At 44.2% G+C, this 19,680-nt stretch overlaps 1 protein-coding gene across 2 annotated transcripts in view; it reads right to left on the reverse strand.

The window, feature by feature from the left end:
* Positions 1-19,680, reverse strand: part of LOC109925652 (polypeptide N-acetylgalactosaminyltransferase 16-like) — an 84,484-nt gene continuing 64,804 nt past the window's right edge. Inside the window, exons 10-15 of one of the 2 annotated variants that reach the window (XM_048599778.1) lie at positions 16,282-16,408; positions 10,925-11,017; positions 10,286-10,369; positions 8,736-8,880; positions 7,394-7,510; positions 1-202 (exon numbers count right to left, since the gene is read on the reverse strand). In XM_048599778.1, the coding sequence (XP_048455735.1) occupies positions 65-202; positions 7,394-7,510; positions 8,736-8,880; positions 10,286-10,369; positions 10,925-11,017; positions 16,282-16,408 (704 nt within the window). In that variant the 3' untranslated portion in view covers positions 1-64. Of the gene's footprint in view, positions 203-7,393; positions 7,581-8,735; positions 8,881-10,285; positions 10,370-10,924; positions 11,018-16,281; positions 16,409-19,680 lie in introns of those variants that run through there. The other variant, XM_048599779.1, reaches the window with a different exon arrangement.

Here is a 19,680-nt window from a genome sequence, read left to right on the forward strand (position 1 = left end):
CACGCCCATGTCTCTGACATCCATATGGGGTGAATGGAGGAGGGGGTGGGGTTGGTGTGTGATGTCACGTGACCTGCAGCCTCTCCCACTGCTGACTGCCAAGCTCAGGGTGACAGGTGGTGGTCCCCACCCTCCCAGATTCGCTGTCCAGGCAGGCGCCAGTTATCAGCTGTTGGATGGCCGACCCCTTCAGCTTCCATTTCTGAAATGAGCAACGGAGACATGGTTACATGTGCTATGTGTTAATGCAGTGCCTTACATGATGTCAAGATGGGCCGTGGTCACATTTCACATTTCTAAGGTTCTCACTCCGGGTTCAGCGACTTCACAGAATCTAAATGATCCCTTCCCACATTCCACGGTAGGATATGAACTCATGTTGCCCAGTCATTAGTGCAGCTCCCCATTCCCTGTAATGGCCCCACTGTATCCTTACTGTACCCTCACCACTGTAAGGAGATGCCAAAGTGAAAGCACACTTTGCAAGCTCTAGCATATCTAGATGAATTCATTTAAGAAGGGATAAACATTGCCAATGCCTTGGAGAGAGCTCCCCTGCTTTTCTGTGGACGTGTCAGCCTTTATGTCAAGCTGACAAGATGGTTCTGAGCAGGAGAGTCATATTAGACTGGAAACGTGAATTCTGTTTTTCTCTCTCTCTGCAGAAGCTGCCAGACCTGCTGAGTTTCTCCAGCATTCCCTGGAGTTTTATTTCAGATTGGTGGCTCCTCGTTTTGAGAAACTGACTGTAAGGCGGTGCTTCTGACAACAATGCAGCACTCCCTCAGCCCGGCTCACGTGCTCTGGAGTGGGGCTTGAAGTCACAACTTCTGACTCTGGGGAAAGAGAGCATCATGTGCTCAATCGCAGATTATCACGTTCACGTTTGTTTTATGATCTTTAAATCAGAAGTGAGTTTGTAAAGCATTGGCTAAATTTCGGATTCTACTCTTTAGTTTTGGAATTCTTGGCGCCCGGAATCCCATTGAAAATACCACTCTTGATCCTAAAATCCATTAAAACAATTCTCTGGCTTGTTAGTTGTAAATAATATTATACAATTCAAATTGTTAGAGCGCAGAGAAAGGGACTTGCTTCAGTACAGTACTAGATTTCAGGAAAGCTAAGTTTTAACGGGGAGGTGACAGCCTCGTGGTATTATCGATGGACAGTTAATCCAGAGCCCCAGGTAATGTTCTGGGTACCAGGGTTCGAATCCTGCCAAGGTGGATAGTGGAATTTGAATTCAATTTTAAAAAACTTTGGAATTAAGAGCCAAATGATGACCATGAAACCCGTGTCAATGGTCAGGAGAAACATATCTGGTTCGCTGATGTCCTTTAGGGAAGGATACAGCCATCCTACATGTGACTCCAGACCCATAGTAATGTGGTTGGCTCTTAACTGCCCTCTGGGCAATTAGGGATGGGCAATAAATGCTGGCCTAGCCAGTGATGCCCTCATCCCATAAATGAATAACAAAAAAAGAAAGTGACAGGACAAGATTGAAATCGACAATTGCAAATTGATCAAAAACGTGACCAGGGAAACAACAGCAGTGGGAGATGTTTAAAAACAAAATAACTTAATTCAGGGCACTAGCATACCGTGCTAAGGGGACCAGAGCTCTACTTCTCAAACAAACCAGATACGGTCAACAAAAAGGGTAAGAGATAACAGAACAATAAAGGAAAGAACATATAAAAATGCATTGAATAATGTAAAACCGCAGAGCTGGGAGAGATGCACAGAGCAAAGGAAGACAGTCAACAGCTGCAAAGCAGGAATATGAAAATATATGGAATTAATTTTGAAAATAAGGAAATGATCAACCTGTTCAATACTTTATGTCGGTCTTCACAACTGGGAAGAGATTAATATACTAGACATTCCAACGATTCTAAGAATAAATCAAGGACTGGAATTCACCATAGCTAAAGCAAATATGGAAAACCAAATACAACCACTACTATAATACTCCTATTACATACTGCTACTACAAAATACTGATCACCAGGACCTCATGGCTTTTAAACAAAATAAGTGATGAAATTGCACATGTCCTAACCATGTGTTCAAGTTTTTCTTATTCAGGAGTTGTCCCTTTAGATTGGACAATTATGCATGTAACCTCATTCTTTAAGAAAGGCGAGAGAGAAAAACCTGGCAACTACTAACTCATGAGTATACTAAAGGTTGTGTAATTAAGAGTGATCGAGTCTTTCAAGAAATTTGAGCTGACCAGGGAAAGAGTCAACATGGATTTGTAAAGAGCGATGATGCATCATGAAACTAACTGAATTGTTGAGGGAGTAACCAAGGTAGTGGACAGGGAATATCTATGAGTGTAGTTTAGGTGGACTTTGTGTAAACAAATGGGCTGTTTGCAATCCTGGTGTCATTCAAACTCTGAGATGAGCTTTGTACCATGTGTCCAGATCATCACTGAATGCCCATTTCAACCTCTGGCACATAATCTGAACCATTGGCTACACAGAACAATGTCCATCATCTCCTTTCCAATTACAACTACGTTCCTCTATTGAAGAGCACGTTCATGATCTTTCAACAAGTTGATAATGAGCTTACCAAAATGCTTCCTTGCTATTCCCCAAAGCGGAAAAACAAATAACAAAGAACAGTACAGCACAAGAACATGTTTTATGACCCACAAACACTGTGCCAACACATGTTTTAGCTTTTTAAACTAAACACCTTTAACCTCTATGTGGTCTGTATCCCTCTATTCCCTGCCTATTCATATTATATGTCAAGATGCCTCTTAAACATTGCTTTCGAATCCATCTCCACCATCTCCTTTGGCAGTGCATTCCAGGCCCTTACTATCCTCCGTGTAAAAATACTTGCCCCTCACATCTCCTTTAAATTTGCCTCCCTTTACTTTATGTCCTCTAGAATTTGACATTCCAACCCCCGGGTAAAAGACTCTGACCATCCATACCTCTCATAATTTTGTAAGCTTCTATCAGGTCGCCCCTCATCTTTCAACAATCTCCTCATAGCTAATATCCTCCAAACCAGGCAACACCCTGGTAAACTGGTTCTGTAACCTCTTCAAAGCCTCCACATCCTTCTGCTGTTGCGATGATCAGAATTATATGTAATATTCCAAAAGTGGCCTAACTAAAGTTCTATAGAGCTGCAACATGCCAACCCTGACCAATGAAGGCAAGCATGCCATATGCCTCCTTAACCATCTTATCCACTTGTGTTGCATAGAAATTCCAAGCAAGCAAAGGGATGGACATATAAAGAGGAGGGTGTTTTGCTACACAGATGCAAAGCCCTAGTTAGATCATATGTGGAGTACTCAGGTCAAATCAGGACAGCAGAAAGGGTACAGAAAAAATTTACAAGGATGTTACCGGGATTGGAGGGCTTGAGTCATAAGGAAAGGCTGGATAGGCTGGGATTTTTTTCCCCCCTGGAGCATAACAGATTTAGGGATGATCTCATATGTTAACCCAAGGTGAATAGCCAGGGTCTTTTTCCAAGAGTAGTGGAGTTCAAAATTAAAAGGCATAGGTTTAAGTTGGGAAGGGAAAGATATAAAAGAGACCCAAGAAGCAACTTTTTCGCATACAGGGAATGAGCTACCAGAGGAAGTGGTAAAGGCAACATTTAAAAGACATTTGGACAGATAAACAAACACGAAAGGCTTAGAGTGATATGAACCAAACAACCAAATGGGACTTGATTAGTTTAGGAAATCTTGTTGGCATGGACGATTTGGACCAAAGGGTCTGTTTGCATGCTCTATGATTTCTTAGGAATAATATACAAGCCTTCACACTTAATGAGAATGTTAGGTAACAAGGTGTAGAGCTGTGTTTCTGATTTCTGAAGATGGGTCCAGACCAGAAACGTCAGCTTTCCTGCTCCTCTGATGCTGCTTGGCCTGCTGTGTTCATCCAGCTTTACACCTTGTTATCTCAGATTCTCCAGCATCGGCAGTTCCTACTATCTCTAATGAGAATGTTAGTAAGGTTTTAAAGGTTACATTGTAAGGTGGGAGCACAAAAACTCAGTTTGTACTCTCGGATTCAGGCAGTTAAAATGGCTGAAGTGAGATATTTAGGTTTTGAAAGAAACTGGTGAGCTGGAAGAAGAGAACACTTTTGCACTGGCGAGAGTATGTCTAGGACAAAGGGTCATGAGCTGGAAATCCAAGCCAAGCTTTTGAGGAGTTGAGTCAGGAGGCACTCCACGATAAGACTGGTAGAAACGTGGAACTTTTCTTTATTCTTTTATGGGGTGTGGGCATCTCTGGTAAGGCCAGTGTTTGTTGCCCATCCTTAATTTGTTTTCAACTTGAGGCATTCAAGAAAGGGATCATTTGGATAGAAATAACATGCAAGGGTATGGGCAGAAAGCAGGCACTAGTTAATGATGCTCATTTAACTAGCCAGTACAGGCACGATGGGTTGAGTGGCCTACTTCTGGGCCACTCTGTGATTCTGTGAACATTTCCGAGGGCAGTTAAGAGTCAAGCACATTGCCATTGGTCTGGAGTCACATGAAGGCCAGACTGGTTGAAGATTTCCTTCTCTGAAGGACATTAGTGATCCAGATGGGGTTTCACAACTAACTTTTTTAATTCCAGATTAACTACCCATTGGATTTAAATTTAATTACAGGGATTTGGACCCGTATCCCCAGAGTATCAACCTGGGCCAGCAGCTAGTTCAGTGACATTAACACTGCACCACTGTCTTCCCCGTCCCAAACAGTAGGCTCTATCTTATTTAAGCATTTTAAATCTGAGATCAATAGTATTTTGCTAGCCATGTAGAATATTAAACCATGGAGGGTGAAGCCTTTGAAATATAGACCAGCTATGTTCCCAGTACATGGTAGAACACACTCAAGGCTGAATGGCCTCCTTCCTGTTCCTATTATGAATGTCAACAGGACAGTTGCTGGTTTGTAAGAACACAGAGTGCAACATTCAGTGTTTGTATCTCCCCTTCCATCCCATACAAATGCAGCATTGTCGAAAAGTGTGCCACTCTTCTGTGTAATAGCCTAATCATATAGTGGACTATTAATCCACAGAATATATTCAAATTCGATCACAGCAATCTGCCATTTTAAATTTAGTTTAAATAATCTGGGAATAACGAAAAAAAAAGTCTCGGGTCAAAACGTTGACAGTGAGGCTGCTAGATTGTCATTGTTTTGTATAGAAAAACTGATTCACGTCCCTTAAGGCAGGAGATGTGCCAGTGTTTGTAAGTGACTCCATTTCCACACCAATACTTGTAACTATCTTTAATCATAGAACAGAATCATAGAATCCCTACAGTATGGAAACAGGCCCTTCGGGCCAACAAGTCCACACTAACCCATCCCCTTGTAACCTACCTAATCTACGCATCCCTGAATATTATGGGCAATTTAGCACAGCCAATCCACCTAGCCTGCATATCTTTGGATTGTGGGAGGAAACTGGAGCACCCAGAGGAAACCCACGCAGACACAGGGAGAATGTGCAAACTCCACACAGACGGTGGCCCGAGGGTGGAATCAAACCTGGGTCCCTGGCGCCTGATGCATTCTGAAGTGGTCAGTATCACGAAGCTCTTCAAGGGTTGGCTTACAAATGCCAGCCTTGTCAGCTACACTTCCTTAAATGCTTTTTCTGGCAGTGGGAGGAAGTGCACAGCCAAACTGTTCAAGCATGTGGCCCTTTAAATTCTGTTGTGTAGCCTCATGCTGTGTAATTTAAAGGGGCTGGCTTGTGGCTGCCTCTGTTTTGATGGGCTTTGTGACTGCTGCATAGCTGAGAGGGTAAAGTTGCTGATAGGTGGCATTCACGCCCCGAGAGTGAATGGGTCACAGTGGGATCGTGGGAGGTGGGGGAAGTGCTGAGCAAGAATCGACCTCACTCTGTGTTCCTGTAGTGATTATAATAAGGTCAGCCAAGTGGTCGTCATAGTATATGAGTTCCCTGATTGGGACTGTTAATCAGAGAAACCTGGCTGACAGATAAGAACAGGAGTGTCAGAGGTTCTGCTCACACTGAGAGCTGGCTCCAACTGGATCAGTCTCAAAGACTCTTCAGGTGTAAATAAAGGGTGACTTGGTAACGGAATAACAGCCTCTGTGGAGTTAGTTCAGTTCTATGTGTGCAGGAGGCAAGTTGGCAGCTGTGTCGGGAAGCCTGAAAGAAACCCTGCAAGGTGCTTCTGGAGCTAGAATATGCAGTGAACCCTGCTGATGTTTACAGTTTAGTATCGCCGCTAAGTAACCATTTTCCATTGTAAACTGTAGTCTTTAAGTATGTCTCCTGCTGATATGTGATGGGATGTTTTATTCTAAATATAAACCACAGGTGAATGCTTGGAGCTCCTGCCACATGGTTTCTGTTAATAATTAGAATGTTCTAGGAGGAAGTATCACTGATATTGCGGGGAATAAGCTGCTCTACGTTTTTATAATACAGCAAACATATATGCAAACCAATTAATGGCAACTCTGCATTTTCTTTTTTTTTTTTAAATGAGTTCTCCTACTTTCCAAGATTTCTTTTGGCAGGTCCACCTCCACTGTGTGGCACTTGCTCTTGAAATAAGCCTCACCCAATATTGGCATTCTCAATGAATATCAGAAGGGGCGATCTCCGGACTGTTGAGCGGAAGGTGTGACAGATGTGGCTGAGACAGAAATTGTGGGTTCGTGTCATAACTCTGGAGACTCAAGCACAAAGGTGCAGTACTGAGAGAGTGGTGCTACGTCAGAGATGCCATCTTGAACTAAAGCCTCATCTTCCCTCTCAGTTCAACTCTGCGAAATAGAGGCCAGTTCTCTCTTGTGGTTTGGTCTGTACTTATCTTTCAATCAACAGAATACCAAAATACAGATTATCTGCTCATTGTTATACGTGTACTTTGCCTTTAAAGGGAGCTCACCTTTAAAGGACTTCATGTGCTGTATGTATACAATGTTGTGACTCTGCCTGACTGCTCACCTGCTTTGTGTCTGCGAGCTGTGCACACACAAATCAGCTGGTTTGCTGCAATGTCTGCTTCATAACTTGTAATGTGTTTTACTGTGTTAACTAAACTAATGCACAGAGTTAATCCATCTCTGATGAGTGATTGATTATCAGGCACTTATCATTCACAGGATGGTCATTAATCATGTTACATGCAACAAGATCCCACAAACACAGCCTTACCTACTCTAAGTTTCCCCATTTCAACAGTGACGACGTTTCCATAGTATTTGATGGGTCATAAACACTGGTGTGATGCAGGAGCGCAGGAAGGTTGGTGCGGGAAGTTCAAGACTGCCTGTTAATGGGACTGAAATCCCAGCCTCAACCCCTGACTACCAGAAGCTCTGCAGGTACACATTGCCAAATTCTCACCTGTCTGCCATCCTCCTGATTACATGGTTCGAGTACAACTTGGGAAGCTATGGAGAAGTTTGTAATCGCCATGCACTTGTCCTGCTGCTTGATCTGTGCTCCGGAAAACACCCATTCCTGCAAATCATCAAAAACCCAAAAATCCAGTCACAGTGGTCAGTTTCATCAGAGAGAGGATGGAAGCAAACTGGAAAATATTAACAAAAAAAAATCACTCAACATCGGTGTGATTATGTTTCCCTGTAAATCACAAATGTTATCCTATTTTGAGTGGGACAAAGGTAAACTCTCCCTCCTCGTCTTTCTCAATATCACCTATCAAAATGTTGACCAGACCATCCTCCTCCAACACTTCTCCACCGTCATTCAACATTGTGACACTGCTGTCATCTGGTTTATTCTGATAGAATTGAACAAAGCAGGATCACAAGTAGACCATTCAGCCCCTGGATCTCCCTCTGCCATACAAGATCGGAACTGATTTGTCTGTGCGTCGAATTCCACATACTCTGGTTAACCGTTCATTCCTCTGCTAAACAAGAATCTACCTACCTCAGCCTTTAGTCTCACAGCATAACGTTCTCACCTCTGCCCTAATAGGGCGGCTCACATTAAAACTTCTGGCCTGATCCACAAGAGGAAACGTTCTTTAACCATCCATCTTAAGACCATTCAGGATCCATCAAGTCACCCCTCACTCCTCTAAACCCCAGTGGAAACAAGCCCAGCCTGAGCAACTCATCATCATAAGACAACCCATTCATTCCAGGTATTAGTCGAGTAAACCTCCTCTAACCTCCTTCCAATAGAGTTACACTTGCTAAGATAGATAATAAATGTTTAACCTACAATGGTTGCCCTTTCTGCCCCCAAGACCTTATTCTTTAACTCGCTTACAATTCCTCATTGACGTGTTGCTCCTCAGGAAACCAAGTGCCATTCACCCATCGCCTTGTGCCGTGTATTAGTTCCTGCTCCAGTAACCTCTCTATTTTACAAGTCTACTACTCCCACATTACCTCACCTCTCCCTATCTGAGTAGTCTCCTCCGGCCCTGCTACCTTCCAAAACTATCCGTGCTTCTCCAATTCCAGCATCCCAGATTTTTAAACGCTCCACCATTGGTCCCTTCAGCGGCTGAGACCTTAAGCTCTAGAATTCCCTGCCAAAACTGCCTTTTTTTTTTAAGGTTACCTGTTGTAAAAGTGCCTTATATGGTGCAGTGTCGAACCAGGTTAGATAACAATCCTGTGCAGCATCCTCAGCAGTTTTATATATTAAAGACATTGCACAAACACAAGCTGTTCTTGAGGAAACAAGGCCACTGGTTTTTGCCTCTCACCTGGTTGTAGGGAATGCTGCTTAGTGTCTCTGTGCACTGCCCCAGGCCAATGATGATATCATCTGTCTTGTAAGGGGCCTGAGATTGCATACACTTTCCTCGCTGTCTCAGCACAACTGTTTCAGATGCCTGCTTTTCTGGAATTCTACAGTAAAAATAAAGATGTGAAGACCAGGTAAAGTGACACACTCGGTCACGACAAACTGAATAGAAATCAGTACTTGAAATGCATTATTTAAATTTCATTTCTGAGTCAATGGCTAGGCCAACCTTTGGTGCCCATCTCTAACTATCCTGGAGAAGGTGGGCTATCTAAGGAGCCTTGGTAAATTTCTGCAGTGCATCTTGTAGATAGTACTACAACAGCATCGGACATGGAAGGGCTGATTGCTTGGGTGTCCTTGTTCCTGAGTCACTGGAAGTTAGCATTCAGGTGCATCAAGCAAGTAGGAAGGCAAGTGCTACATTGGTCTTCATCATAAGGGGATTTGAGAACAGGAGTACAGTTGTATAGAGCCTTGGTGAGACCAACCTGGATTACTCTGTATAGTTTTGGTCCTGTTATCCAAGGAAGGATCTACTTGCCTTAGAAGGAGTGCATTAGAAGTTCACCAGATTAATCCACATGACTGTCTATGAGGAGAGATTGAGGAGACTGGATCTGTATTCTCTAGAGCTTTGATGAATGAGGGCTGACCTCACTGAAACTTAAAAGTTCTTACAGAGTGTAACTGAGTGGATATGAATATTTCCCCAGGCATAATCTCAGGATAAGAGGTAGGCTATTTAGGACTGGAATGTGAAGGTGGTTCTTCACCCAGAGGGTGATGAATATTTGGAATTCTCTACCCCAGACGGCTGTGCAGACTCAGTCATTGAACAGGTTCAAGTCAGAAATCAATAATGTTCTCGGGACTAATGGCATCAAGTGATGTGTTCTGTTGGTGGTGTTCCACGGTGGCTCAGAGGTTAGCACTACTGCCTCGCAGCACCGGGGACCTGGGTTCGATTCCAGCCTTAGGCAACCATCTGTGTAGAGTTTGAAGGCTCCCCCCGTGTCTGAGTGAGTGCACCAGTTTCCTCGCACAGTCCAAAGATGGGCAAGTTAGGTGGATTGGCCATGGGAAATAATGCGGGGTAGGGTCTGGGTGGCTTGCTCTTTGGAGGGTTGTTGCAGACTCCATAGACCAAATGACCTGTATTTGCACTGGAGGAATTCTATGACTCATCTGGAGTCCACGTTGTTACTGTTACATGGGAAGGATGGTTGAGAATTGTAAACCTCATCGATGAACAGAGGACGAGAGAGGAAAACACAGTAAATCCTCTGTATCCATGCGTTCATAACTCGCAAATTTGCCTATTTGCATCAAAAAATAAATAGCAACAAAATTCAACATCTGTGGGCAAACTTGCATATCCGTGATTTTTAACCTGTATTTTAAATGAGCTCCACCCTCACGAACTTCATCATTCAGCGGAGTTCTCAGAAACAGAACCCTCCCAGACACAGAGGAATGACTGTAACTGGAAGCTGGAGGGAATCCTACCTGAGCTCGGGGTAGACATTTTGTAGGTACCACTGGAAAGATTTGCACTGTAGCTTCTTCCGCAGCTGAACTCGATCTGCAACACTGAAATAGACAGTGCTAAGTTCAGGATCTTCAAGTTAAGTGTCACAGTTTAATCGAAAGGGATGTAACCGTTGAGAATCCAGGCTGTGTTTCTGATCACAGATGGCCAGGTTTTACTTGCACTCATGGGAAGAGGCTGGACAGAAATTCACAAGGCCCTTGTACTTTGATACAATGGGGATGCAATTCTACCCTCCGATTCGAGGTTCAAATCCCAATTCAGATGCCTGAGCTCACAATCCAGGCTGATAGCACAGTGCTGAGGGAATGCTGCGCTGCTGGAGGTGCTGCCTCAGAGGTGAGGTGTGGACTTTAAAGCCCCTTTGCATCTTTGAGGAAGAGTATTCCATCTTGTGTGCCCAGGCCATGGTGCCATGAAGAAATCCCAATCATCTTATTGCTGAGCTTGGCAGGATGTGGAATTGCCAGGGAATTAAGGTCTCTCCACTTTGGAGGAACTCATCAGATGGAAAATTCTTTGAGACATCACCTGGTGCTCTATTGGAACAGGAGACATAAGTGGAAAAGAAATACCTGGAGATATCATCAACTTACTTTCCATAGTGCCTTCCCACAGCAGACGGCCTGGCTTCGTAGTAGTACTGTTTATAGTCATCCATCCACACTTCCACTGTACGTTTGGTATTCCTTCAAAAACAAAAACCCACCATATCACAACTTCAAATACAACACAGGAGCAACACAGTGGCCCAGTGGTTAGCACTGCTGCCTCACAGCGCCAGGGACCTGGGTTCGATTCTATTCTAACACAAGCTTGGTCACAAACCATGCAGTGTCACCTGATTAGTGATGACAAACAGCCTAAGCTAACTCTTACCAAATCAATCATTTCTCTCTTTTTTTCTTGAATGACAAGACCATCAGAGTCACGCTCTGACTCACTCCACATCCTTCTGTTTCCTCTCACCCTCCCCGACATACCACAGTAGAAATCTGTGCCCGAGATTCCGGGATTGGGGCACTGTAACCCTCTTGCATTGTTTAGGTGGACCGCTTCCTTGATTTCTGGTCATGCTTCAGTCTCGTACTGCTGCCTTTGCCCCAGTCAGTGCAGAGGGGAACTGGACAGATAGAGGAGCACCCCACAGGGCAGCTCCTGGGCCTGACTGAGGTGGCCATGCATAGATCCTAGATACCGCCCTGAGATCTGTATAAGACTCATCTTGTAGACCTAAAGATGGGAACACCAGTACATCCAGTGCGTTCATTCCCCATAATCTCGGAATTGTAACGGCACAGAAGGCGGCCTTTGGGCCCATCGTGCCCGCATGAGCTAGTCAAACGAGCTTCATTGTCTAGAGCCAATCTCCTGCATTTTCCCCATATCTTTGTACACCATTTCTATCCAAGTAACCATCCAGTACCCTCTTGAATGCCTCCATGAACCTGCCTCCACCATATTTCCAAGCAGTGCATTCTGCACCCCAACTACTCGCTGCATAAGAAGATTTTTTTTTTTTCACTTCACCCTTGCTTCTTTTGCACATCACTTTAAATCTGAGGAAGGGCCACCGGACCCAAAAGGTTAACTCTGATTTTTCCTTCACAGGTGCTGCCAGACCTGCTGAGCTTCTCCAGCAACTTTGTTTTTGTTCCTGATTTACAGCATCCACAGTTCTTCGGTTCTACTTTAAATCTATGCCCTCTTCCTCTTGTTCCTTTTTACAAACAGTTTCTGCCTTTTACTTTACCCAGCCTGCTCATCATTTTGAAAATCTCTATCAAATCTCCTCCCAGCTTTCTTCCCTCCAAGGAGACAGACCCAATGTTTCTGATCTATCCTCATCATTGAAGTCTCCCATTCCTGGAACCGCTCCTGAGCTCTCTTCAATGCTTTCACATTTTTCTAGTTTTAATGTTTTTATTTCTCTGTTAATGAGCAGTGGAGGAGGATTGTCTCATCTGACTGACTCTCTTCGACTGCGATGAGTGTCCCTGGAAAGGAACCGTATTCTCACGAGAATAGGCAAAACAGTGGTGGGGTAGCTCTGATGATAAAGTGTGGAGCATCATATCATGAAGTGGAATCAGGTTGGGTGGAAATAAGGAGTGGTAAGGGTAAGATGTCATGGGTTAGAGTAGTTAAGGATTCCCTGGGAGATATGGTAGAATTTCAAATTTAGTTTGAGGGAGAGCAAAGCAGGTATCAAACCAGTGTCCTCAAATTAAATAAAGACAATTACAGAAGGACGAAGAAGAGTCTATTTTCCCAGCCCGTTTAAACAACTAAGGAGAAAGTCAGTGGATGAGCAGTGTCAGGAATTTAAGCTGATGTTTCACGATGTTCAGCAAAAATGTACTTCAGTAAAAGGAAGGACTGACTGAGAAGGATGGGCTTCTCGTGGTTTATAAAGGTGATCAGGAGAGTATCCAATCAAAAACTAAGGCACGCAAAGTGGTGAGATGTAGGCCAGAGGTCTGGGATTTCTTTTTAGGAAGCAGCAATCGATGACTAAAAGCCAAAAAAGGGAGAAAATTAATTATGAAAGTGAACCAGTAAGAAATATAAAAACAAACATCAAGAGCTCCTACGATATACAAAAATAAACAAACAGAGTAGCTAAAGTAAGTGTGGGACTCTCATAGGATGCAACTGGAGAATTAATAATGGGAACAGGAAAATGGCAGATAAATTAAACCAATATTTTGCATCAGTATCATGTGGAGAATACTATAGATAAAAGAGACATCAGATAAGTAAGGTGCTCACACGAGGAAAGACCATGTAACAACCTCTATCACAGAGGACAAAGTATTTGACAATCTAATGGGACTATATTTAGATTTCCAGAAGACATTCAATAAGGTGCTATATAAAAGACTATTGCACAAGATTGGAACTCACAGTACTGGGGGCACTGTATTAACATGGATTGAGGATTCATTAAATTACAGAAGATGGAGTGTTAGGATTAATGGGTCTTTTTCAGGTTTAAAAGATGTAACTGGTGGAGTGCCACAAGGATCAGTCTTAGGGACTCCAATTATTTACTATCTGTATTAATGACCTGGAGGACAGGGCTGAGTGTTATATATCCAAATTTACTGATGATACAAAAATAGATGGGAGAGTGTGTTGTGATGAGGACATAACAAATCTGTAAGGGGATATAAACAGGTTGAGTGAGTGGGCAAGGACATGGAAGATGGAGTTTAAAGTAGCAAAGTATGGTGTCATGCACTTCGGTCACAAGTATCAAATGGCAGACTATTATTTACAGGCAGAGACTCCAAGAAAGTGTAGCGCAGAGGGATCTGGGTGTTCTTGTGCATAAAACATAAAATTTTAGCATAGAGATGCAGCAAGGAATTAAAAAGACAAATGGAATTTGACCATTCCTAGGAGGTTGGAGTTTAAAAACAGGGAAGTCCTGTTACCACTGTCTCAAGTGTTAGTGAGGGTGCACCTATATACTGTGTAGTTTTAATCCCTGTATTTAAGAAAGGATGTACTGCAATTGGACGTGGTTCAAAAGAGATTCACTAGGCTCATTCCTGGGATGAAGGGGTTGACTTAACAAGAACAACTAAAAAGATTAGGCCTTTATTTATTTGAGTTTAGAAGAATGAGAAGTTACCGGATTGAAACATCCACATTTCTGAGGGGGCTTGACAGGTAGATGTTGAGAAGATGTTTCCACCTGTGAGGAGTCTCAAGACTAAAAGATGTGGTTAGAGAATAAGGAGACACCCGTTAAAACTGAGATGGGAAGAAATTTCTTCTCCCAGTGGGTGGTGAATGTCTGGAAATCTCTATCCCAGACTGTTGTGGAGCCTGGGTCAGTGAAATAATTTATAGAGGGGGTAGTTAGGTTTTGGAAATATCAGGGAGGTGAGGACTATGAGGAGCAGGATAGAGGAGTTGGCGATCAGCCACAATCTTGTTGAATGCCATGGCAGGCTTGAGGGGCTGAATGGCCTCCTGCTGCTCCTAGTTCTTATAAAGCTAATCTCAGTAGTGGTGCCCATGAAACTATCATCAAACCTTGTGAAAAATGGTTCTGGTTCACTGACATCATACAGGGAAGAAAATCTGCTGTCCTTTCCTAGTTTGGCCTATATGTCACTTCAGACCCACAGCAATTGGCTGACTCAGAATGTCCTCTGAAACAGCCTAGTTCACAGTCAATTCAGGAAGGGGAGAAAATGCTGACACCACCCACATCCGTCAAAGAAAGCTGAGTCTGTTTCTAGCAAGGATGGGGCAGAGCATTCCATCTGGAACTCACTTTCTTAAAAGGTGGTGGAAGCAAAGTTCTTGACTTTTTGTAAAGGCCGAGCGAGGTAGATTCTTGGTGAGCAAGAAGTGAAAGGTCGGTGGGGACGGCAAGGAATGTGGACTGATCAGCTCAGCTACAATCTTATTGAATTGCAGGGCAGGTTGGAGGGGCTGAACGGCCTACCGATGCTCCCAATTCATAAGTTCACTGACACTATACAGTGCTGCACTGTCTCTCCCCTCCGTCACAACGGAGGCCCAGCAAGAGACTGAAACAACTCTTTATTTACCAATGACTCTAGCGTTGCCTCATTCAGAGTCAGCTCTAAGAGTGTCAGTATGTCTGACACTCACCTTATTATCTGCCAGCCGATATGTTTCTCCCTCTTGTTGGTTCTCTCACCGGCTACCGCAGATCCCATCTACTGGTTTGCTCCTTTAGGACCCAACCAACCCGATCAGTAGTGCTGCTGCCGAGCCACTCTTGGTGGTGGATATTGAAATCCCCCACCCAGAGTACAGTTTGCCATTTTCAGTGCTTCCTCCAAGTGTTGTTCAACATGGAGGAGTACTGATGCATCAGCTGAGGGAGGACATTACATGGTAAATGCAGGAGATTTCCTTGCCCACATTCAACCTGAAGCAATGAGACTTCATGGGGTTTGGAGTCAACATTGAGGACTCCCAGGGCAACTCCCTCCTGACTGTATACCACTGTGCCACCCCCTCTGCTGGGTCTGTCCTGTTGATGGGGCAGGATATATCCATGGATGGTGATGGTTGTCTGTAGGACATTGTCTGTAAGGTATGATTCTGTGAGTATGACTGTAAGGCTGTTGCTTGATGAGTCTGAGAGACAGCTCTCCCAGTTTTGGCACTAGCCCCCAGATGTTAGTGAGGAAGTTTTTATAGGGTCAACAGTGCTGTTTCTGCCATAGTCTATTCCAGTGCCTAGGTCAATTCCAAGTGGTCCGTCCAGTTTCATTTCTTTGTTGAGACTTCATAGTGATCAATTCAAGTAAGTGGCTTGCTAGGCTGTTTCAGAGGGCAGTTAGAAGTCAGTCGTATATATTGCATATGTAAGACACTTACTTTATATAAGTGAGCTCATGGAAGATGCTTACTTTATATGTCAGCCTATATAATACACAAACCTTATGTATGTGAGCCTATGGAAGACACTTTATATAAGTGAGCCTATAGAAGGCAGTACCTTATTTCAGTGATCCGATTTAAGATGCTTACCTTATATAGGTGAGCTTATACAAGTCTTATATAATTGAGTCTATAGGAGATATGTACCTTGCATAAGTGTCCCTGTAAGACACAATAGCCTTATATAAGTGCACCTATGAGAGATGTTTACCTCATGTAAGTGATCCTGTGTGAGATATATGAGCCTATATGAGGCACTTACTTTATATAAATCAGCTTATATAAAACATTTACCTTGTATAAAAGCCTTTAGGCAATGTTTACCTTGTGTAAGCGAGTCTATGGGAGTCATTTACCATATACAAACAAACCTACAGTAGACATTTACCTTATAGAAATGAGCCTATAGGAAATGTTTACCTTACATAAGCGAACCAATAGGGGACATTTACCTGATATAAGTAAAGCCTATAGGAGATGTGTACCTGATACAAGTGAGGCTATAGGAGACAGTTACCTTATGTAAGTGAGTGCATTGCCCTCAGGGAAGTTGTATGGGTGCCGCTTACGGAAGACGTGTCCCACACGACTGCATGGGACAATCTCCAAACTTCCTCCACACATCCACACACGGAAAGATAGCTCTGGAACGGAGTGGAGAAGTTATGGGATTAAAGAAGACCCCTCAATCTCTCAAGTTCCCCTTTGACCCTCTTGGTAGCCAGCTTGCACAACTGGAATTACTAATATTATTAAACACATATCAGGCGACACGGTGGCTCGGTGGTTAGCACTGCTGCCTCTCAGCACCAGGGACCTGGGTTCGATTCCACCCTCGGGCGACTGTCTGTGTGGAGTTTGCACATTCTCCCCGTGTCTGCGTGGGTTGCTGCCATGTGCTCCGGTTTCCTCCCACAGTCTAAAGATGTGCAGGTTAGGTGGACTGGCCATGCTAAATTGCTCGTAGTGTTTAGGGATGTGTAGATTAGTTGTGTTATCCATGGGAAATGCAGGATTACAGGGATAGGGTAGGGGGACGGGTCTGGGTGGGATGCTGTTCGGAGGGTCGGTGTGAACTTGTTGGGCCAAAGGGCCTGTTTCCACACAGTAGGGATTCTATGATATCAGACAGACAGTGCAGGAAAACGGTGATGTAGACTACTGGCCAGGACAATGGTGCTGCCAGCTCATTGGGGCTGAATGGCCTCATTCTCCTCCTCTTGTTAATGCTTATAATGGGGTTATCTGAGAGCCAATTATAGCAGAGAAAATGGCCATTCAACCTGTCATGTCCACGCTGGCTCTCCAAGAAGCCATTGCAATCGGGTCAATTTCCCCACTACATCCCCACACTCCTTCACGTTTATTTCCTTCAAGTGCCTGTCCAATTATAGGACGGCCCTGCCCACTGCCTGCTTCTCGCCAGTCCTTGACACTACCTTTCGCATTTCCTGGCCCACCCTAGCCCCTGCCCCTCCCCATTCCCATTCCACCCCCTGCTTGCCCCCTTCCCTGTCCCTGCTCCTCCCCACAGCCTGCCATCCCACCCCCTTCAAGCAGAGACTGTGTTCCTCCACTGGGTCTGGAGATGGTGAAATGCCTTGTACCGATTGATATTATCACGGTCACAAAAATGGCAGAGGGAACAAGCTCACAGGGTGGTGACTCCCTCAGCAGCAGCCAATCCATTACAAAAAACATGCCTTTCCTCCCAGACCTGCATCCATAACTCACTTCAATCTAAGAGGGAATCCTCTTATTTACAATAACAAAACACAACTTGCATTTAGATAACATCGTTGACACGGTGGTACAGTCCAAATTGCTTCATGAGAATGACTCAAACAGAACTCAATCCAGGGTCACATAATGTTGAAGTGGTGCGGGAGGCAGGGAGAGACAGAAAACTTTATTGTGCATCCAACAGAATATGGGTGCTGCTGGCTGGGTCAGCACTTCATGCCTGTCCCTAACTGGCTTCAGAAGATGGTGGTGAGGTGTCTTCTTGACCAGTGCAGGTCATGTGCTGTAGGTAGACCCACAATGCCCTTACGGAGGGAATTTGACCCAGCAACACAGAAGGAATGGTGATATAGACTAAAAACAGGGGAGGCCCTTCAGAAGTATACAGAATGTAGGGGGATGCTTAAAAAAATAAATGAGAGCAAAGAGGGACCACGGAATATCTTTGGCAGATAGGATTAAGGAAAACCTCGAAGCATTTTATAAGTATGTTAAGAAGAACAGGATTACCAGGGAAAGAGTGGGGCCTATTAAAGATCAAAGGAGCAACCTGAATATGGAGCCAGAGGACATGGATGAGGTCTTCAGTGAATATTTCTCGTCTGTATTCACAAAGGAGAAAAACATTGTAGCTGGAGACTTCATTTGTGATGGTGAGGTTCGAGAGCGTGTTAAGATTAATAAGGAGGAGGTATTAGATGTTTTAGTCGGCATTAAGGTGAATAACTCACCAGGGCCTGATGAGATGTATCCCAGATACTCTGGGAGGCAAGAGAGAGGAGATTGCTGGTGCCCTGGCAGAGATATTTAATACTTCGCTGGCCACGAGTGAAGTGTCAGATGACTGGAGGATCCTTTGTTCAAGAAGGATTAGGCCAGGTAATTACAGGCCAGTTAGTCTGATGTCAGCAGTAGGGAAACTATTGGAAAAGATTCTGAGGATAAGATTAATCAACACTTGGAAAGACAGGGACTGATCAGGGTTAGTCAGCACGGATTTGTTAGAAGGAGATCCTCCCTGACTAATTTAATTGAATTTGTTTGGAAAGGTGACTAAATATATTGATGAGGGTAGTACAATTCATATGGTTCACATAGACTTCAGTAAGGCCTTTGACAAGGTTCCACATGGAAAGCTGGTCCAAACGTTAAGAGGCCATGGAATCCAAGGCAAGTTGACAAACTAGATCCAAAACTGGCGCTCAAATAGGAGGCAAAAGGTGATGGTGGAGGGTTGTTTTTGTGATTGGAAGACTGTGACCAGCGGTGTACCAAAGGGAATGGTGCTGGGATGCTTTTTTTATGTTTGGCATGTATATTAATGATTTGGGTACGAATGTAGAAGGTAGAAATAGAAAGTTTGTAATGATACAAAGATTGGTGGTGCTGTTGATAGTGAGGGGGATGGTCTCAGGTTACAGTCTGATATTGATCAGCTGGCAATTGGGCAGAGCAATGGCATATGGAATTTAATCCCAATAATGTAAAATAATGCATTTTGGAATAAGGGAATATACATAGTTAATGGTAGGTCCCTGAGCAGTACTGAGGAACAAAGGGACCTTGGTGCACAAGTCCTGAAGGTGCAGGTACACAAGGTGGTGAAAAAGGCATACGGGATACTTAGAGATATTAAGAACTGCCAATGCTGGAGACTAAGACAACACAGTGTGGAGCTGGAGGAACACATCAAGACAGGCAGCATCAGAGGATCAGGAAAGCTGATTTTTCGGGTCGAGACCCTTTTTCAGAAATGGGGGAGGGGAAGGGGTCTCTGAAATAGAGAGTGGGGGTTGGACTAGGAAAGGTAGGTTGGATGGTGATAGCAGGTAGGTAGTGGTGGGGATTGGTCAGTGAGGTGCGAGGAACGGATAGGTGGGAGAGAAGACGGACGGGTCAAGGAGGCGGGTACAAGAGGGAGGATTCATCTTGGGACGAGGCCGGGGATGGGGAGATTTTGCAGCTAGTAAAGGTGGGATGGCAATAGGTGAGTGCTGGTAGGTAGTGGTGGGGATTGGTCAGTGAGGTGGGGGAGCTAGTCTTGGGATGAGGTCGGGGGTGGGGAGATTTTGAAGCTAGTATGGTCCACATTGAGAAAATTGGGTTGTAGGCTTCCAAGGCGGAATGTGAGGTGCTGTTCCTCCAATTTCTGGGTGGCATCGTTGTGACACTG

This window comes from Rhincodon typus, chromosome 8, assembly GCF_021869965.1.
Source record: "Rhincodon typus isolate 14 chromosome 8, sRhiTyp1.1, whole genome shotgun sequence".
Lineage (NCBI taxonomy): Eukaryota > Metazoa > Chordata > Chondrichthyes > Orectolobiformes > Rhincodontidae > Rhincodon > Rhincodon typus.